This window comes from Heloderma suspectum, chromosome 5 (assembly GCF_057233095.1).
Source record: "Heloderma suspectum isolate Gila_16-S chromosome 5, 16-S_ref, whole genome shotgun sequence".
NCBI classification, from domain to species: Eukaryota; Metazoa; Chordata; class Lepidosauria; order Squamata; family Helodermatidae; genus Heloderma; species Heloderma suspectum.
The window spans coordinates 192,469,105-192,491,492 of record NC_139462.1 but is presented as its reverse complement, the minus strand read 5'-3'; the positions used below and the strand labels follow the sequence as shown (position 1 = coordinate 192,491,492).

At 44.3% G+C, this 22,388-nt stretch overlaps 1 protein-coding gene across 11 annotated transcripts in view; it reads right to left on the bottom strand.

Annotated features, from left to right (window-relative positions):
• The window catches only part of SGCE (sarcoglycan epsilon), a 51,536-nt gene extending 37,068 nt beyond the window's left edge, over positions 1 to 14,468 (bottom strand). For 5 of the 11 annotated variants that reach the window (XR_014792392.1, XM_084858782.1, XM_084858780.1 and 2 more), the window contains exon 1: positions 14,248 to 14,387. Coding sequence is in view for 10 of the 11 variants with exons in the window: in XM_084858782.1 (XP_084714908.1) it covers positions 14,248 to 14,332 (85 nt within the window). In the remaining variant the exon portion in view is untranslated. Of the gene's footprint in view, positions 1 to 4,174; positions 4,319 to 5,318; positions 5,424 to 13,966 lie in introns of all 11 variants that reach the window. The other 6 variants (XM_084858788.1, XM_084858785.1, XM_084858783.1 and 3 more) reach the window with 4 other exon arrangements.
• Positions 14,469 to 22,388: the final 7,920 nt, after the last annotated feature.

Genomic DNA, 22,388 nt, shown 5'->3' with positions numbered 1-22,388 from the left:
CAATCGGTTGATCCATGTCTGGTTCTTACTGTTGCTTCTTGACCCTCGTATAGGTTTCTCAGGAGACAGGTAAGGTGGTCTGGTACTCCCATCTCTTTCAGAATTTGCCACAGTTTGTTGTGATCCACACAATCAAAGGCTTTAGCGTAGTCAATGACACAGAAATAGACGTTTTTCTGGAATTCTCTTGCTTTCTCCATGATCCAGCGAATGTTGGCGATTTGATCTCTACTTCCTCTGCCTCTTCGAAACCCAGCTTGTACTTCCAGTAGTTCTCGGTTCACATGCTGCTGAAGCCTAGCTTGTAGGATTTTGAGCATAACATTGCTGGCATGTGAAATGAGCGCAATTGTACGGTAGTTTGAACACTGTTTGGCATTGCCCTTCTTTGGAATTGGAATGTAAACTGACCTTTTCCAGTCTTGTGGCCACTGTTGAGTGTTCCAGATTTGTTGGCATATTGAGTGCAGCACTTTAACAGCATCATCTTTTAGGATCTTAAATAGCTCAGCTGGAATACTGTCATCTCCACTAGCTTTGTTGTTAGTCATGCTTCCTAAGGCCCACTTGACTGCATGCTTGGCTATATATAAAATGTTTTCCTGAACCAGGAGCAACATTCCATATTTTTAAAATGATTTTATGAATCATGTAATAGTTTTGTTGGTCCTAAATGTTACAAACTCATATGACTTTTGTTTTAAATGTTTGGATTGAACCCATGAGAGATCATGTGTTTTAAGAAGAGGCACAGAGTCTCAAGAAAACAAAATCACACATTAAAAATTACTGTGAATCAAACCAGAATTGTTTTATGAGTGAAGCCAAAGATATAAGAAATAAAGAGTAATTTCTCAGGAACCACATATAAATATCAGATTAGCAATAATCCCTCAACATCCATGTTAAAGACAAATCAGAGAAAATGTGGTTTTATGTTACATTTAGAAATCTAGAAGGAGGTTTAAGTTAGAGAACACCCCGAACTGTTCATTTCTGCATTTCTTCCAAAACAAATGTACTGAATAGATACTACCGGAGTTTAAGGCAGAGTTAGTAACACACACTACATTTTGGAGCTGTCAGCAGCTTTAGGTAAACATTTCCTTCATGTTTTAGTAACATACAGAACTGTGTTATAGACTGCTATATTTGGGCCCAGAGCCAGCGTCTGGTTTGGTGGGGCCTGTGGCATCTCCTCCCATTGGTCCCTCCATGTCCTTCTTCTCACTACCACTGTCAACTGGGCCAGTGTGAGTGGCAGGTGAACAAGCAGATTGCAGTGGTGAAGAGGAGAAGCAATTTGAGGAGGCTCTTATCAGTGGGCCCATGCTGGGGTGTGGGCCCTCGGCAGGTGCCCAACCATGCCTACCCATGACGCCAGCCCTGACTTCCAGCACAGGCATTGAAGAGGAAACACAAACACTGTAAAAACTACTGAATGGAGAACCTTGCTAGGCACTCCCTCAGTATCCATGTCAACCCCACGAGTTCTCACCAATCACAGAGCAGCATGCTGAAAACACCCCCCTCATACATCAGCCCACTACAGAGGGAGCCAATCTGCACACAGTGGAAGGGAACATCCCCATAACTAGAGACGTTGGGGGAATCCATAACAGATTCAAATGAGTTTGGATTTCTATAAATCTGACCTGCAGATTCTACAGCAGACCTGCTTTTTAAAAGTTGCGTGGATTTTGCAGACCTCCAGACCATTTTTTAAAAAAGACTTTGTAGGGGATTTGCACAGATTTGCACTTGTGCTAATGTGCTTTTGCACTACTGCACACTTTCACTAATGGAACATTCTCATACATCCCTAAAAAAAAATCCAATTCTGTCAACAAGAGGATGACGGAATGAAAAGATGGCTGACAATACATAAAATGCAGACAGAATGGACTGAACAAAATCCGTACATCCCTGCCCATAATGGTCATCCCATCAGAGCACATACAGAAAGCACAATCTGCCAGACACAGATACTCCACAGTGCCCACTAGAGCATGAGCTGCTGTAACTCAGGCAGCAAGAACCCAGCAAATGCAAGCCTTCTAGGTATCCCTAAACACAGTGGTTTGAAGCCCCCAGATACCATACCACACACACAGGCTGTCAATTGTTACCCTTGTAACTGCATGACACAAAGGCAAGGAAGGATTGGCACAACACCCAAATAGCTCCCTTGAAGACAAGGATTCAAGGTCCAGTGAGGGGCTGGGGGGATGGTGGAATTAGGAGCCTCCTGCCAGGCAAAGAAAGAAAAGAAATGAAGCCACAAATGCACTCTCAGAAGAGCATCCTCCCCTAGTTCACTGCACAGATTACAGGGTTGGAGGAGATGTCAGTTTCAGCCTCACCAGAGGGAACAGTAGGGACAAGGTCCAATTCAAGTTTTGCTTGCCTGGCCACCAATTCACCAAGTCAGAAGCAAAAGAGAGGGAGCTGGGAGAACAAGAACCCACACTCTGCAGAACAGTGGATTTACTCAGCTACAGGAGCAGACAGGAAACAGACTCATCACAGGGAATTTGTCATCCCTCAGACGACCAGTCCAGCCCTATAAACCAGGTCATGTACCTAACCACATAACCAGCCACTTGAATATAGAGCCCTAGTCCTGTGGAACAGCACAGGTCTCACAGGTAAAAGGCCCCACGTTCAAGCTCTGGATATTATTATTACATAAATGTATATGCTGCATTCTTGTGAACTCTCAAAGCAGTTAACAGGAATAAGAAAAACATAACACATATAACAATATCAATACAATAAAATAATCGCTGGTCGATTCTACCCATCCCAGCTGGGTCACCCCAGTGTTGGGAGAACTCCGCGCATGCATACCTGAAGAAGTGTTCCACCAGCCAATTCGCGGGAGTGCTGAATAGGTTAAGACTTGTTTAGCTGGTTGCCTACCTTGTCACAGATTTGACCCATCAGCTATCCCATCTAGGCCCATGCTCATTTGCACGACTGGCTGGACCTGCTGCTGCTATTGCACTAGTAGGCCTTATCGTCCTTCTCCCCACCTCCATGCCAACTGACTGGCTGGGTTCATACAACACACTAACCCACCCAGCATGGGTTGTTATTGAACTGTGGGTAATCATGTTGTCTGAACGCAGCGTACAGGACTGTTTGTTAACCATGCAGTGTGGCTTGTTAACCATACTGAACAACCCACCAAGCCATGGGCTCTCAAGGTGGCTTGTTTGAGAAAAATAAACCACACTTTATGGTTAACAAGCCACCATGCAGAAAATGGGCTGTGTTCAGACAACACAATAAGCCATGGTGAGTTAGCATGTTGTGTGAAACCTATCACCATCTCACTCATATCAACAGCAGCCGGGCTGACTGTGACCTGCCAGGAACCTTCCATTTTGCTGGACCTCAAGTAGTCACAGGATGCATGTACTGCAAACACTTAGACGACTTCTCCTCCTCCTCCTCCTCAATTACATTTCTATACTGCTCCAAGGCCAAAGCTCTCTGAGTGGTTCAGACGGATTAAAAACCATTTAAGAATACATTATACAGTGTAAAACCATTTACATAAAAACATATAAACAGAGAGCACACACATAGCAACAACATATATCTTAAAACAATTCATAAACAATCAACCAAAAGAGAACCCAGGACCTGATTAAGCTCATTGTTAGCAAGGATGCCCCTAGGCTCCCTCCCAGTCAATCTCATTTTGAAGGCAGGTGAGATGAACAAGATTTAGCATGGCGGGGGGGGGGGGTGCTCTGGAAATTTACAGAAAACCCCAAACCCATCCCCACTGACAAACAAACAACAGCTGGAATGAATTGAACACTTTTATTAAACAGCATCAGAAATGGGTAGGTTCTGAAAGAAAGGTACATGGATGGGGTTGCCAGCAGTTCTTCATTTCATTTCTTATATTTCTATACCACCTCATAGTTGAAGCTCTCTGGGCGGTTCACAAAAATGAAAAATCATTAAAATACATAAAACCATATATAAAAATGGCTTATAAAAAGTATTCTCCTGCCTGTGCTTTTGAAAGCTGCATGGAAGACAGCAGGGTAGCTGTCTGTCACGCTGTTGGTGCCTTTCCCAATCCCCATGCTGGCCATGGCTTCACCTCTTACATATCTGCTTGCCAAGCTCAAGCTACAAAGACAGAGAAACGCACTGGAACCAGAAGGCTTGTAACTCCACAGAAGAACAGTTGGTATCACACTGGTCCATCTGCTGATCTTGCTATAGGCCTCCCTTGTGGTCTACATGGCATGGGAAGTGGGGAACATCTTCTCCTTTGCACCTGTTGAAGCACTGCCTACGTGAAGTCAGGAGAGACACAAAGAGAATAATGAGTAATGGTCAATAGCTACAACACATGTAGTCTCAGGACCTGTTTGTGAGGGTATTGACTGAGTGAAAGTACTAAAACCAAAATCCTCATCAAGTGCCATTGTCTCAGGAAAAAAAGTGTTGGGGAGACAATACCTACCCCTTCCTTTAGGGAGTTGCAATGGACCCTGTTCTGTTCCATGCAGGCAGGCTATGATCTTTTAAGGCAAAATGGGTCATGACTGTGTTGCCTGCTGTAGTAGTGATTGAAGAAGGATGTCTGGCATTCACCAGGGAGCTTACCTGCGTTAAGGGTGGGTGAGAATTTCAGTTCAGTTCTGTTTTGGTAAGAATTTACCAAAATTTGCAAAGTTCTCCATATTCAGGAGAAAAAGAACTTGAGCTTAAAAAAAAACTGAATGTGGGAGAAAGCAAAACTGACAGATTCATCCACTGAAGCCCTGGGCTTTGAGTACTTTGCTCTTAAAAGTCTAAATTTGAATTCCTGTGTATTCAACTGTGTTAGTGCTTAAATCAGGGTTGCCGCCGCTTTTTTCCGACAGGCTCTTCAGTTTTAACAGCTATATGACAGGCAGGTACATCATGGTCCACTCCATGCTGGGAATAGCAGTACCTACTGAATTTAACTGGTGCAGATGGGTGAGAATTTCGTTTTAGCTCATTTTTATAATACAATAAAATTCACAATGTTAAAAAAATCGAATGCCAGACAAAGCAAAACTGACAGATTTGCCCATCAACTTGCATACAGGGATTCATGGCCACCCCCATTCTGCACAGTTCACGTTTACCCTTGCGCCTCCTGCATCAGAGTGACTGCTACTACCTGTTGAGGGACACTGGATGATTTCACCAATGTGGTTTAGCCAACACACAGCTTTTATATATTGCACGGCAGGGAAGAGTCATGGGAATCATTTGCAGCAGTTATACTTCTAAGCCTAGATTCCCCTTCCCTTGCTTACCTGTGAGGGGTACTTTGTCCTTGCATCCATAGTCATAAGAGTCGAATGGGAGTTGCTGTTGGGTGTTTATGTTTTGTGTCCTGAAGCAGAGTACCTGTAGGGGCTCTGAGAAAACAAGTTTTAGCAATGTGTTCTTCCTCTATGTGTCCGAAGGCTAGTCTGTCTGTGCAAAGTGCTCCTACCTTGTGCAAAATGCCCTTTGTCTGTAGTCCCTATCATTAAACTTCCCCCTTCTCAGTGTGGGAGGAGGCAGAGGGCAGTGGGGGTTTTGCGCAACGGAGAGATGGTGCAGGTCATAACACTGGAGAGTTATGACCTGCACCACCACTTTTGTTGGCATAACATTACAGCAGCTTAGGAGACCAAAGCAAGGTCTCAGAGAGAGTATAGGATTTGGTGTATGTGTGCTCTTCCCCCAACACTGCCCTGTATTAGGCCTTGCACCAACACAGTCCTTACATTATTCCGGCATACGTTACTGGCAGAGGCATATTTCAAGCTACGGAAATGTAGGGAGTTTCTACGAAATCCTAAACTTTCCCAGCTTGCATATCTGCAGTACAGAATTACACCTTAAATCTATATACTATTAGCAACCTCAGATGGCCAAGGAGGGAGGGTTGGACAGGGCAGGACTTGGTAAAAGAAAATAGCGGGGAAGCAAACTTGTGGAATAACCTCCCCAGAGGTGCTCACTTGGTGCCTCCACTGTGGTCTTTTCAGCACCGGAGGAAAACCTTTTTATTTCCCCAGGTTTTTCAGCCCTTTTCTTTGAAAAAATTGTGTTCGTTTGGTTTTTTAGATCTTTGCACTGCTGCTGGCTTTTATCTTGGTTTTATTCTCTTTTAAACTAATGGTTTTATATTATGTTTTACTATGTTATTGTATTTTATGGTTTTAAGCTTTGTCTTGTAAACTGCCCATGGGCAGTATATAAATGTAATAAATAAATAGACTCCTGGTAGTTCTTGCCAAAATGGTGGGGCATTGCTGCAGATTGTAACACACCTCTCCCTCTGCGGAGGCAGATTAAACCGTCACATAAGCAACTTGTGCATAGAATGATACAACTGGTGAATGCCTAGCCTCGAAAGAACTGAGGGGCAAAACGTTAAAACCGAAAAAAAATAAAGCCATAACATGATAGAGGAGTTTTATTTATGGTAACAATGGTGCCATAGGCCACATCCAAGAGATGCCTGTGATAATAGCACAATCCCTATCCCCATAGCACTCAGAAATGAGAAAGCTGCACTCAGGAATGCAGGAATTACATTTTCCCAGCAATTCTGGGAAATTGTAATGTGCCATGTGATTTTCCACGATGGATCAGCAACCTGGGAGAATGTCCTGTGGATCTCCCATAACAACTCTGTTTCCCAGGAAATATTTTATCACCAAAAATGATAATGTTCCTTCTAATAAATTATCAGTTAAAATATTAAGTTAAAATCAGTTAACATTATCAGTTAAAATGATTCCAAGCCCTATACGTTTCAGCAAATGATTCAATACACAAAGGTATTTCCAGATCAGCCCCCACAACATTAGATATTTGTCAGCCCCCACAACATTCCTCCAAGTCTTATCCTTTAATTCTTACTCAGATCACAGCATTACAGTCCAATAGCACAGCCAAGCAGTATTATATTGTATTTGATATTACATACTGATATATCTATTTTAAAAATCTGTTGTGTTTTACCAGAGTGCAACCTTGCTCCATTTTCTTTTCAAACCCATGCCTGAAATAGTATATATATTGTTACTGCAGCCCAACAAAATCTGTTGAAAACATGGGAGTAGGATAGGCAGTGACAACAAGCATGGAAGACCAGGAACCGGAGCGGGTCTTGGCTGAATGGGATGAGTACATTAGTGAGTTTCTATACCTGTTATGGGCCAAGGTAATTATAGAGATCTAGAAAGTGTGGAGAAGGAACTGGAAAGGAAAGTAGTGCTTGTCTATACATTGTAAGAATGCAATCGTTTTATGTTATCACTGTGTAATATTGAACTAATTGCAGCACTAGAGGTTAACTGCCCTTTCGCAACTCAGTGGCCATGGATGCTAGTATGACCTCAGATATCTTCCTTAGTGGCCACAGAAGCACCCGACCCCTTCCAATTTTAAAATTTTATTTCCCCCCCCCTTTCCGATAGCTGAAATTGCTTTAAAGCAAAGCTCTGGCCTCCAGTTGTCTCCATCTTTATTTCCCCCAAATGCCTCTGGGTCCCATGTGAGTCCAGAGACGTTCTTAGACAGTGGGTGGCTTCACTTTGCCATGTGCCCAGCTATCCAGCAACAGGCAAAAAAAGAAAACTCACCTGGTATCCTTGTGGGGAGGGGTTTGGTGAGCAGCAAGAGGTAAGGAGGGTAGTGGGAAGTCAACAGGCAGGAGTTGGGAAAGCCAGCGAGGGGGCCAGCGAGGGCAGCAAAAAGCCATCAGGAGGATTAGGAAAGCTAATGGGGGGCACTAGGGAGGACAGCAAAAACCCAGTAGGAAATTTGGGAAAGCCAGCGCAAGAGCGATGGAGGGTAGTGAAAAGCCACCAAAGGGTTTGGGAAACCAGCAGAAGGTTGGGGAGCAACCTAATTGGGAGAGGGGCTGGGGGGAGAGAAAAACGTGTGCATTTGTGTGATGGATGAATGAAGTGTGTGATTGTGTGTCTGTGAATGGTGTATGCATGTATGTGAGAAAGAGGGAATGTGTGTGTTTATGGGTGATCCAGAGAGAGAGAGAGTCTGTGGTTTATGTATTTATAGCCTGGGGTATGAGTTTTTTTTATGTGTTTGCACTGGGACGGGGGGAGTTGTGTAGTAAATTTTGTGATTGACAACACCCCCATGGAAGCCATTTTGTGACTTCCTCTGGCAGCCATTTTGTGAAAATGTTCTCAACACCTTCTCAGAACTCCAAACATAACTATGGGCCCAAAAAGGTTGGAGACCCTTGATTAGTCACAAGCACCAAGATCAAGGTGACACATGACATCTACCCAAGCATTTGGGCTGACTGGATACTTCTGATAATCCATATACAGACCATTATCACCCTCCTTAAATTCACTACCTTCTCCATGCAAAATACTTCAGAAGGGCCAATACTGGTTTCAAGACTGACACTGGTTATGCTACTGCAGGCAGTTTTGCTGACTTACAGGATTATGGTGCTAACGACCTAAAACATTTTGAGTGCCTCATAAGTAGATTAATAGATCTATGACAAGCAGTTCCAAACTTAAAATATTCTGTTGAATGAAGATGATTGTCTGCGGCTTGCTTTAAAATTCTCTGCACATACTAATCAGAAAGGAATGGACTGAGGGCGGTTATTTTTATGAACAATTCTGCATTTATGTACACTCATATTAAGGATGGATTCTTACAAAGATATGAACTGTGCTAAAGCAGCAGCGTACACATGATAGCTGAATGAGACAGAATGATATGCCCTATTCAAGCATTCTGAGCCTGAGTAGGGCAAACACATGAAGAGAAGGAGCACTCCAGCCCTGCCCCCCTCCATCATCCCATTTGTCGCCTTCAACTTGTGGAGGGCAACTGTCTAAAGAGGAACTCCTGTATCCATGAAGGCTCTCCATAAATGCCAGAATGTGGATTTTTTTCAGCATACTTTCTCACATGGAGAGCCTCCACAGACACAGGAGGCTTTCCTCTTCAGGCAGTTGCCCTCCGCAAGTTGAGGGTGACAAACGTGACGAGGGCTAGGGGCCAGGTTAGAGCTCTCCTCGTGACACATTTGCCCTATTCAGGTTCAGAATGCCTGAATAGGGCTGTAGTTTAGTATTAATTATATATTTATGAATCACATATACACACATATATAAAAGCATATATATGCATGCATATTTCTGATAATCTCATATTAAACTGCCTGCAGAATATAGTTTCCTACACAATTTGCCCCATAACCCTGTGGAAACACAAATGTGCTTTCCAAATCTTGTCTTCCACATATATTAAAACTAATCAGATTCGTATTCCCAATATTAGAATTTGGACTTACTATCTGTTGTTGATTTTAAATTATTATTATTATTACAATTATTATACTTAAACTTGATATTAAGTATTTTTTCTGTGATAGTTTTTGGAAGTATTTGGCTTTCCCTAGTATATGCTAGGCTGATACTGAAATGTTCAGTAGCAGAGGTAGACTAGTCTCCTCTTCAAATGACTTATCTGTGGATATGAATACATGCAAAAGGGGCAGGGAGTTCACAGCCATTAGCCCAGCCTCCCCCTACACCCAGCCCCCAACCTCTATAAGGTCAGCCTAAGATCTAAACACGTATCTTGCCATGCAACAGGGAACCCTGTAAAAAAGGTTCCTGATCACGTGTACACAGCCTACATGCAAACAATTGTATGCTCATAGATTCTTCTCAGACTATCAGCTGAATATATGGAGGTCAGGGGCAATGCTAGAGAGCATGATTTTGCTGCCTCTTGTCTGTGCATTCATATCCATGGATATGTTCTCTTTACAGTCTGACAGATTCTCAAGAGTGAAAATCCTGGAAAAACAGAAGCTCCACCTATTACATACCACCAGTTCAGCTTTCCACATGATTCTCAGTGGTGGCTGCAAAACTGGAACTCCCTATCGTTTTTGTTTTTGTTGTTGTTGGAAGTTGTTGTTGGTCCATGAAGACTCTTCGTGACTTCATGGACCAACCCACGCCAGAGCTTCCTGTTCGCCGTCGCCACCCCCAGCTCCCCAAAGGTCGAGTCCATCACCTCCAGAATATCATCCATCCATCTTGCCCTTGGTCAGCCCCTCTTCCTTTGGCCTTCCACTTTCCCTGGCATCAGCATCTTCTCCAGGGTATCCTGTCTTCTCATTATGTGGCCAAAGTACTTCAGTTCTGCCTTTAATATCATTCCCTCAAATGAGCAGTCTGACTTTATTTCCTGGAGTATAGACTGGTTTGATATTCTTGCAGTCCAAGGCACTCTCAGAATTCTCCTCCACCACCACAGTTCAAAAGCATCTCTCTTCCTTCGCTCAGCTTTCCTTACGGTCCAGCTCTCGCAGCCATAGCTGACTACGGGCAATACCATTGCTTGAACTATGCGGACCTTTGTTGTCAGTGTGATGTCTGCTCTTCACTATTTTATCAAGATTTGTCATTGCTCTCCTCCCAAGAAGTAAACGTCTTCTGATTTCCTGGCTGCAGTCAGCATCTGCAGTAATCTTTCTGCCTAGAAAGACAAAGTCTGTCACTGCCTCCATGTTTTCCCGCTCTATTTGCCAGTTATCAATCAAGCTGGTTGCCATAATCTTGGTTTTTTGGAGGTTTAACTGCAACCCAGCTTTTGCACTTTCTTCTTTCACCTTCATCATGAGGTTCCTCAGCTCCTCCTCGCTTTCAGCCATCAAAGTGGTATCATCTGCATATCGGAGATCGTTAATGTTTCTTCCAGCGATTTTAACTCCAGCCTCGGCTTCATCAAGCCCAGCACGTCGCATGATGTGTTCTGCGTACAGGTTGAATAGGTAGGGTGAGAGTATACAACCCTGCCGTACTCCTTTCCCCATCTTAAACCAGTCCGTTGTTCCGTGGTCTGTTCTTACCGTTGCTACTTGGTCGTTATACAGATTCCTCAGGAGGCAGACAAGATGACTTGGTATCCCCATACCACCAAGAACTTGTCACAATTCGTTATGATCCACACAGTCAAAGGCTTTAGAATAGTCAATAAAACAGAAATAGATGTTTTTCTTAAACTCCCTGGCTTTCTCCATTATCCAGCGGATATTGGCAATTTGGTCTCTAGTTCCTCTGCCTTTTCGAAACCCAGCTTGTACATCTGGCAATTCTCGTTCCATGAATTGCTGGAGTCTACCTTGCAAGATCTTGAGCATTACCTTACTGGCATGTGAAATAAGTGCCCTGTTCGATAGTTTGAACGTTCTTTGGTGCTTCCCTTTTTTGGTATGGGGATATAAGTTGATCTTTTCCAATCTGTTGGCCATTCTTGTGTTTTCCAAATTTGCTGGCATATGGCATGCATCATCTTGACAGCATCATCTTGCAAGATTTTAAACCGTTCAGCTGGGATACCATCAGCTCCTGCTGCCTTGTTATTAGCAATGCTTCTTAAGGCCCATTCGACCTCACTCTTCAGGATGTCTGGCTCTAGCTCACTGACCACACCGTCAAATCTATCCCCGATATTATTATCCTTCCTATACAGATCTTCTGTATATTCTTGCCACCTTTTCTTGATCTCTTCTGCTTCTGATAGGTCCTTGCCATCTTTGTTTTTGATCATACCCATTTCTGCCTGGAATTTCCCTCCGATGTTTCTAATTTCCTGGAAGAGGTCTCTTGTCCTTCCTATTCTATGATCTTCTTCCGCTTCCGTGCATTGCTTGTTTAAAAATAATTCCTTATCTCTTCTGGCTAAACCTCTGGAATTTTGAATTTAATTGGGCATATCTCCCCCTATCACTGTTGTCTTTTGCTTTCCTTCTTTCTTGGGCTGCTTCCAGTGTCTCAGCAGACAGACAGCCTTCCTATTGACCTATCCCATTTCCCTTCTGTCTATGCATTCAGATGAGCTTTGAAGACCTTCTTTTTCAGTTAAAAGACCTTTGTTTTAATTGAAGTTGTCATAATTATTTTTGTATTTCAGAACAGCTTCTCAATGTACTCTGAACATTTGTTAATGCTGTTCTGGTTTGGGGATGTTACTTTGTGAGGACATAGCCCTGAAATGTGACTAAAAATACTTTAAATTGATACATGATTACTTTTTAATTATTTATTTACAACATTTGTATACCGCTCCACATCTAAACAGATTCCAGAGCAGTGAACAACAGATAAAATGAACAAAAGATAAAAAAAAGAAACATGATATTAAGATTATTCTTTGAAAAAACAGAGTGCCAATAAAACTGAGGCTGGTTAACCAAGGAAAGCTTCCTGGAAAAGAGCTGTTTTCAGAAAGTACCAAAAACAACCCAGTGTTGGCACCTGCCTGACCTCCAGAGGCAGGGGGTTCCACAGGACAGGAGCCACCACACTGAAGGCTCTTCTCTGAGTGGACTCCAGTCAGGCCACAGGTCCATGTGGAACCATGGACATTATAATTATGGCATTATAATTGATCCTACTTGTAATATTTGCAGCTGCAGTGAAATACAAAAAATATACGCATTCTTATTCACCTCAGTTCAAGATGTAATGGGGAATGGCCATTGCTGTGGTTGAGTACATGCTTTCTATATAAAACATCCCAAGTTCTGTCCCTGGCATCTCCAGGTAGGGTTGGGAAAGATTCCTGTCTGAAACCCCGGAGAGCTGCTGCCAGTCAGTGTAAAGTCAGCAATCCTAAGCCAGATGGACCAATGGTCTGATTCAGTATAAGGTAGCTTCTCATGTTCCTATATTGTATCTGTTAACAGTGGGGAAACCTCAGCTGCACTGGGAAGTTAAGGCCTCCCCCACCCCCAGCAATCCTGACCCAGCACTCTTTTCCCCACCAACTGGCTAGACAGTGGGGGAAAGAGGGCAGAGCATTCCAAGCCACATGGGGAGCAGCCAAAGGCCGCCCACCTGTGCTATAACCCGAAGAAGCAGGCAGACACAAAGATGTATTACCTTACCCTGTATTTTTCTCTCATTTGATACCCTGTGTATCCTTAACATTCTTATCATATTTTGAAGGCAGTTAATTAACAATGAATGTTATGCATAATATGCAATGCAAATATGCAATACAAGCAGCTGCAAACATGTCCAGTCTTTGGGGGCCAGCAATGAAGGAAAAGAGTACGTTTCCACCCTCCTGTTAAAACACCAGGTACCCCCCAGTGGGGTACTTCCCTTCCTAGTGTACCGCACTCCGAGTCTGTTCTGTGCATTATTAGACCTCATCATGGCTTCATTTGCTCTGGAGACCATTTCCTATGCCCTGGCTTGCCCTGGCAAGCATTTAAATATGTTCTCCTTTTTTGGAAAGAAGGATACCCACACTTCAGTTTGCCCAATACTCCCCAGCTTGTATCAACATAACCAAGGATGGAAAAAGACCCGCCTCTTATTCCGAGCCCTGGGCAGCTGACACACAAGCATTGCTCTGTTGGGTGGACTGGTCTGCAACAGAGGAACGCGGTTTACATTAACCATCATCTGCAGCCCTTCATGGTGTTCTCAACACGCACAACCTAGTACTGTTCTTGGAGGGAAGGGGGGGGGGGAACCCATTGCAAGTACCTATTTTTCTCTCACATATAACGGATGGATATCAGGAATGTCACTTTGCTTTTCCCCATGTATTTCAAACACCAGCCTTTAGAATTCTAAATGTGATACTCATGTTAAGTCAGATGTGCATTATTCATCTAGCGTTGCTTATTTTACGAGTATTTCCCCCCACGTTCTGCTCATTTCAGTTATTGTTAGGGATTCCCGTCGTGCATGTTTGAAAATCGTTTTCGAGAGATGCCTTCGTTTATTTAAGGAAAACCCGCTGCAGCCAGCCGGGGAAGGAGATAACTCTCTTCCCCTGGCGACCCTACCGTTGCTTCTTAATCAATATTATAGCAGCCTCCTTCCAACCACCACCCTTTTTTCCTCGGCAAGGGTTCAGTAACCGCACCACCCCTCACCGCCATCCCGCGTGGTAACTGCCTTGGAGTCGGGGGGAGGGATCCGCTTATTCAGGGGCTGAGGCTGTTGGCGGCAGAGAAATGCAGCGGGAAGCTGGGGCGGCGGCGGCAGCAGCAGGGCGGAGGGGCAGCGAGAGCTTCGCCGCGGCTCGGGCGCCGCGGAGGGGCTCCGCGGCTGGGAGGAGGGGGCTCTAGCGCAGGCCGTCGCCGGAGGATGCGCAGTCCGGGCGAGGGGGGCGCGCCCCTCGCCCGAGCGGGCAGGGGGCTCCGCGGAGACCAACCTGTCAGCAAGAGGGTGGTGAGGGCGGCTCCGCTGCGCCTGCTCTGGGGCTGGGACCAGCAGGGCCCCGCTCCACAGCGCGGCATGGCTCCCTGGCGCTGCTGCTCCGGGCGCTGGCGCTCTGCTGCGGCTCCTCCTCCTGCCGCCGCCTCCCGCTTCCCGCCTGACATAACCGTCCTTACCCTCAGCCGTCCCTCCCATCGAGAAGACGCTCTCTGAGGCGGCTCGGAGGAGGGAAGGAGGGGCTTAGGCCGGCTCGTGGCGGGCTGGCCTGGCCTCGCCTCGCCTCCTCCGCCCTACCGAGGCGGTTTCTGTAGAGGGGAATGTGGGGTGTTGGTTTGTTTTCCCCCTCGGGCTCTGGAGCTGGGTGTAGCCGGCAGCAACTGCTTTCAGTCACGGGGCCATCAGCACCTCAGCTTCCCCTTTGATTGATAGGCATATACATTTACGTGTCTATAGATACGTTTTCACTGGGTCCTGGGATTTCTTATAGTTGATGGTTAAAGTTGTTTAGGGTTGAATGCGTGCGCTGTCTGTTTATATATTTGTATGTAAATGGCCTTTGTAAACCGCTGAGAGTTTTGGCTATTAGGCGGTATTGAAAATGTGATTGCGTGTGTGCGTGTGTTGGAGAGAGAGAGAGAGAAATGGTGTGTAGCTTGCCCCTTTTCATAGCCTTAGGGCACGTAACAAGCATTTTAAGAAGAAAGGCCTGACGAGGAGCAGCAAATGGAATTAATGCGCACGCACACAAATCAAGATACATAGTACTTACTCCCAGCCAGCCAAGTTATTTTGGCACTTCAGGCAGAAAATCCCACAAATAGCTCTCCAACTCCCTCAGTAAAAATGCAACAGTAATTAGCCAACAATTTGCTGCCTTTTCATGGCTCTTAACTTCAGCTGCCTCACATGACTTCGTGGTCACATAATATCATACCACATTTATACCACACTTCTAGAAATTAAGCTTAGCAATCATGGGCTTGGGGTGAATACAAAAACGTTCAAATTAAGAACACTTGTGTTACAGCAACAGCAGATTTAATATTTTCATAGAACTTTGAAATACTAACAAAAAAATACTCCTTAAGAGTACATTGGACCTCTGTCTGCCTAGCATCCAAACAGATGCTGACTGCTGGAGATGTAAAGCACCACAAACAAATCTTTCCCATGCCTATGAATATAGGAAGCTGCCTTATACTGAATCAGACCACTGATCCATCTAGCCCAGTATTGTAGACACTGACTGGCAGCAGCTCTCCAGGATTTTAGGCAGGATTTTTTCCTGCTCTAACTGGAGTTACCAGGGATCAAACCTGGGACCTTCTATATGTAAAGCATGTGCCCTTCCACTGAGCTATGCCCCTGTGCTGTTATATCATCTTTCTGGAAAGAAGCAATAAGAAGAATACGACATTAACCAAATCCTATTCTATTCAATTTCTATTAACACATATCTTTAAAATGGGGCATGTCTGAAGAACAGAGGACCTGGTTTTATAGGGCCATTGTTGTTGTTCAGTCATTCAGTCGTGTCCGACTCTTCGTGACCCCATGGACCATAGCACGCCAGGCCTTCCTGTCCTGCGCTCTCTCCCGGAGCGTGCTCAAGTTCATATTCATTGCATCCGTGATGCTATCTAGCCATCTCACCCTCTGCCGTCCCCTTCTCCTTTGGCCTTCAGTCTTTCCCAGCATCAGGGTCTTTTCCAGGGAGTTTTCTCTTCGCATTAGGTGGCCAAAATATTGGAGCTTCAGCTTCATTATCTGTCCTTCCAATGAGCAGTCAGGGTTGATTTCCTTTAGGATGGACTGATTTGACCTCCTTGCAGTCCAGGGGATTCGTAAGAGTCTTCTCCAGCACCACAGTTCGAAAGCATCAATTCTTCGGCGCTCAGCCTTCCTTATAGTCCAGCTCTCACAGCCATACATTACTACTGGGAAAACCATAGCTTTGATTAGACGGACCTTTGTCGGCAAGGTGATGTCTCTGCTTCTTACTATGCTGTCTAGGTTTGCCATAGCTTTCCTCCCAAGGAGCAAGCGTCTTTTAATTTCATGGCTACAGTCACCGTCTGCGGTGATCTTGGAGCCCAAGAAAGTAAAATCTGTCACTGCTTCCATTTCTTCCCCTTCTATATGCCAGGAAGTGATAGGGCCAGATGACATGATCTTCGTTTTTTTAATGTTGAGTTTCAAACCAGCTTTTGCACTCTCCTCTTTCAACCTCAACAAGAGGCTCTTTAGATCCTCTTCGCTTTCTGCCATTAGGGTGGTATCGTCTGCATATCGGAGGTTGTTGATAATTCTCCCAGCAATCTTAATTCCGACCTCTGATTCATCCAACCTGGCATTTCTCATGATGTACTCTGCACATAAATTAAATAAGCAGGGTGACAATATGCAGCCTTGTCGTACTCCTTTCCCAATTTTGAACCAATCGGTTGTTACATCTCTGGTTCTTACTGTTGCTTCTTGACCCTCGTACAGGTTTCTCAGGAGACAGGTAAGGTGGTCTGGTACTCCCATCACTTTAAGAATTTGCCACAGTTTGTTGTGATCCACACAATCAAAGGCTGTAGCGTAGTCAATGAAGCAGAAATAGACTTTTTTCTGGAATTCTCTTGCTTTCTCCATGATGCAGCGAATGTTGGCGATTTGATCTCTAGTTCCTCTGCCTCTTCGAAACCCAGCTTGTACTTCCGGTAGTTCTCGGTTCGCATACTGCTGAAGCCTAGCTTGTTGGATTTTGAGCATCACCTTGCTGGCATGTGAAATGACCGCAATTGTGCGGTAGTTTGAACACTCTTTGGCGTTGCCCTTCTTTGGAATTGGAATGTAAACTGACCTTTTCCAGTCTTGTGGCCACTGTTGAGTGTTCCAGATTTGTTGGCATATTGAATGCAGCACTTTAACAGCATCATCTTTTAGGATTTTAAATAGCTCAGCTGGAATACTGTCATCTCCGCTAGCTTTGTTGTTACTAATGCTTCCTAAGGCCCACTTGACTTCACTCTCTAGGATGTCCGGCTCAAGTTCAGTGACCGCACTCTCATGGCTATCAGGGACATTCAGATCTTTCCTGTATAGTTCTTCTGTGTATTCTTGCCACCTCTTCTTAATCTCATCTGCTTCTGTTAGGTCCCTGCCTTCTTTGTCCTTTATCATGCCCATCTTTGCACAAAACGTTCCCTTGAGATCTCCAATTTTCTTGAAGAGATATCTAGTCTTTCCCATTCTGTTGTTTTCCTCGATTTCTTTGCATTGTTCATTTAAGAAGGCCTTCTTGTCTCTCCTTGCTATTCTCTGGAACTCTGCATTCAGTTGGGTATATCTTCCCCTTTCTCCCTTGCTTTTCGCTTCCCTTCTTTCGTGAGCTACTTGTAAAGCCTCATCAGACAGCCACTTTGCTTTCTTGCATTTCTTTTTCTTTGGGACGGATTTTGTTGCTGCCTCCTGAACAATGTTATGGACCTCCGTCCATAGTTCCTCAGGCACTCTGTCTATCAGGTCTAATCCCTGAAATCTATTCCTCACCTCCACTGTATATTCATCAGGGATATGATTTAGGTCATACCTGAACGGTTTAGTGGTTTTCCCGACGTTCTTCAATTTAAGCCGAAATTTTGCAAGAAGCAGCTCATGATCTGAGCCACAGTCAGCTCCAGGTCTTGTTTTTACTGACTGTATGGAGCTTCTCCATCTTTGGCTGCAAAGGACATAATTAATCTGATTTCGATATTGACCATTTGGTGACGTCCATGTGTAGAGTCGCCTCTTGTGCTGTTGGAAAAGAGTGTTTGCTATGATCAGCATGTTCTCTTGGCAAAACTCTATTAGCTTTTGTCCTGCTTCATTTTGTACACCAAGGCCATGCCTGCCTGTTATCCCGGTGATTTCTTGACTTCCTACTTTAGCATTCCAATCCCCTGTGATGAAGAGGACATCTTTTTTTGGTGTTAGTTCTAGAAGGTGTTGTAGGTCTTCATAGAACCGATCAACCTCAGCTTCTTCGGCCTCAGTGGTTGGGGCATAGACTTGAATTACTGTGATGTTGAATGGTTTGCCTTGGATTCGTACTGAGATCATTCTATCATTTTTAAGATTGTACCCCAGTACTGCTTTTCCCACCCTTTTGTTGACTATGAGTGCTACTCCATTTCTTCTAAGGGATTCTTGCCCACAATAGTAGATATGATGGTCACCTGAATTAAATTCGCCCATGCCTGTCCATTTTAGTTCGCTGATTCCCAAGATGTCGATGTTCAATCTTGCCATCTCATGTTTGACCACCTCCAGCTTACCTTGATTCATTGATCTGACATTCCAGGTTCCTAAACAATATTGTTCTTTACAGCATCGGATTTTCTTTTCACCGCCAGACACATCCTCAGCTGAGTGTCCTTTCGGCTTTGGCCCAGCCGCTTCACTCTTTCTGGCGCTACTTGGAAATACCCTCTGCTCTTCCCCAGTAGCATATCGGACACCTTCCGACCTGAGGGGCTCATCTTCCGGCGTCATATCTTTTAGCCTTGTGATACGTTCCATGGGGTTTTCTTGGCAAGAATACTGGAGTGGGTTGCCATTTCCTTCTCCAGTGGACCACATTTTGTCAGAACTCTCTGCCATGACCTGTCCGTCTTGGGTGGCCCTGCACGGCATAGCTTATGGCTTCACTGAGTTACGCAAGCCCCTTCGCCACAACAAGGCAGTGATCCATGAAGGGGTTATAGGGCCATGCTCATTGCCAAACATATACTGCAGAGGTAGAAAGCCACCAGGGCCTCTGATGTGGATCAGTGAGGGAAAGACGTCTTGGAACTCGCAGCTCATGAATAAATAGTTTACGAAAAAAGAGGGAGGGAAGAAATATTCCAAGATGTCTTGCAGAAGTTTTTAGAACTCTATGTGGACTGAGGAGTGGAGGACATGTTCCTTTCCCTCGCATCACCCACTCCTGCAATGCTGTTTTACTTCTTTAAAAAATCTTCCTCTCCTTTCTTTTTTCAATTCTCCATTCTTTTCCCTCCCCCTTCTTTGTGTTCTTTCTTTTTCTTTCTAAAACAATAATACTATAATAGGCAAATTAGCAGATGTGAAAGTGATAATTGTAAATGTTTTAAGATGTAAGAGACAGAACAGCACATGCCAGTGACCTGAAGAGAAGGGTAGAGGCTGGAGCCATGGAAATGCAGATGTATTGTTATATATCTTGTACCATCAACTGCTTAACTGGGAAGTAATGGCATTCTTTTGTTGTTAAAAAAATAATCTCAAAAAACCTTTCAATGAACAATAACTAAACAAAAAGATGACAGGCTATCTTATGGATCAATAACTGGTTAAAGCCAAGGAAGTTAAAGGTAGGAGTCAATGCTTGAATGACAGCAAGGTGATGTCTCTGCTTCTTACTATGCTGTCTAGGTTTGCCATAGCTTTCCTCCCAAGGAGCAAGCGTCTTTTAATTTCATGGCTACAGTCACCGTCTGCAGTGATCTTGGAGCCCAAGAAAATAAAATCTGTCACTGCTTCCATTTCTTCCCCTTCCATATGCCAGGAAGCGATGGGGCCAGATGCCATGATCTGAGTTTTTTTAATGTTGAGTTTCAAACCAGCTTTTGCACTCTCCACTTTCACCCTCAACAAGAGGCTCTTGAGATCCTCTTCGCTTTCTGCCATTAGGGTGGTATCGTCTGCGTATCTGAGGTTGTTGATGATTCTCCCGGCAATTTTAATTCCGACCTGTGATTCATCCAACTTGGCGTTTCTCATGATGTACTGTGCATATAAATTAAATAAGCAGGGCGACAATATGCAGCCTTGTCGTACTCCTTTCCCAATTTTGAACCAATCGGTTGTTCCATGTCTGGTTCTTACTGTTGCTTCTTGTCCCTCGTACAGGTTTCTCAGGAGACAGGTAAGGTGGTCTGGTACTCCCATCTCTTTCAGAATTTGCCACAGTTTGTTGTGATCCACACAATCAAAGGCTGTAGCGTAGTCAATGAAGCGAAATAGACGTTTTTCTGGAATTCTCTTGCTTTCTCCATGATCTAGCGAAAGTTGGCGATTTGATCTCTAGTTCCTCTGCCTCTTTGAAACCCAGCTTGTACTTCCAGTAGTTCTCGGTTCACATACTGCTGAAGCCTAGCTTGTAGGATTTTGAGCATAACCTTGCTGGCATGTGAAATGAGCACAATTGTACGGTACTTTGAACACTCTTTGGCATTGCCCTTCTTTGGAATTGGAATGTAAACTGACCTTTTCCAGTCTTGTGGCCACTGCTGAGTGTTCCAAAGTTGTTGGCATATTGAGTGCAGCATTTTAAAAACATCATCTTTTAGGATTTTAAATAGCTCGGCTGGAATACTGTCATCTCCACTAGCTTTGTTGTTAGTAAGCTTCCTAAGGCCCACTTGACTTCAGTGACCACACTATCATGGCTATCAGGGACATTAAGATCTTTCCTGTATATTTCTTCTGTGTATTCTTTCCACCTCTTCTTAATCTCATCTGCTTCTGTTAGGTCCATGCCTTCTTTGTCCTTTATCATGCCCGTCTTTGCACAAAACGTTCCCTTGAGATTTCCCATTTTCTTGAAGAGATCTCTAGTCTTTCCCATTCTGTTGTTTTCCTCGATTTCTTTGCATTGTTCATTTAAGAAGGCCTCTCCTTCCTATTCTCTGGAACTCTGCATTCAGTTGGATATATCTTCCCCTTTCTCCCTTGCTTTTCACTTCCCTTCTTTCCTCAGGTACTTGTAAAGCCTCATCAGACAGCCACTTGGCTTTCTTGCATTTCTTTTTCTTTGGGATGGATTTTGTTGCTGCCTCCTGAACAATGTTACGGACCTCCGTCCATAGTTCCTCAGGCACTCTGTCTATCAGGTCCAATCCCTTAAATCTATTTGTCACCTCCACTGTATATTCATAAGGGATATGATTTAGGTCATACCTGAATGGTTTAGTGGTTTTCCCTACGTTCTTCAATTTAAGCCGAAATTTTGCAACAAGAAGCTCATCATCTAAGCCACAGTCAGCTCCAGGTCTTGCTTTTACTGACTGTATAGAGCTTCTCCATCTTTGGCTGCAAAGGACATAATCAATCTGATTTCGATATTGACCATCTAGTGATGTCCATGTGTAGAGTTGCCTCTTGTGCTGTTGGAAAAGAGTGTTTGCTATGATCAGCGTGTTCTCTTGGCAAAACTCTATTAGCCTTTGTCCTGCTTCATTTTGTACACCAAGGCCATGCTTGCCTGTTATCCCAGTGATTTCTTGACTTCCTACTTTCGCATTCCAATCCCCTGTGATGAAGAGGACATCTTTTTTTGGTGTTAGTTCTAGAAGGTGTTGTAGGTCTTCATAGAACCAATCAACCTCAACTTCTTTGGCCTCAGTGGTTGGGGCATAGACTTGAACTACTGTGATGTTGAATGGTTTGCCTTGGATTTGTACTGAGATCATTCTATCGTTTTTGAGATTGTACCCCAGTACTGCTTTTCCCACCCTTTTGTTGACTATGAGTGCTACTTCATTTCTTCTATGGGATTCTTGCCCACAGTAGTAGATATGATGGTCACCTGAATTAAATTTGCCCATGCTTGTCCATTTTAGTTCGCTGATTCCCAAGATGTCGATGTTCAATCTTGCCATCTCATGTTTGCCCACATCCAGCTTACCTTGATTCATTGATCTGACATTCCAGGTTCCTAAACAATATTGTTCTTTACAGCATTGGATTTTCTTTTCACCGCCAGACACATCCACAGCTGAGTGTCCTTTCGGCTTTGGCCCAGCCGCTTCACTCTTTCTGGCGCTACTTGGAAATACCCTCTGCTCTTCCCCAGTAGTATATTGGACACCTTCCGACCTGAGGGGCTCATTTTCCGGCGTCATCTCTTTTAGCCTCGTGATACGTTCCATGGGGTTTTCTTGGCAAGGATACTGGAGTGGGTTGCCATTTCCTTCTCCAGTGGACCACATTTTGTCAGAACTCTCTGCCATGACCTGTCCGTCTTGGGTGGCCCTGCACGGCATAGCTTATGGCTTCACTGAGTTACGCAAGCCCCTTCGCCACAACAAGGCAGTGATCCATGAAGGGTTCGCCGTCTTAGTCTACGTCAATATTTACGTAGAC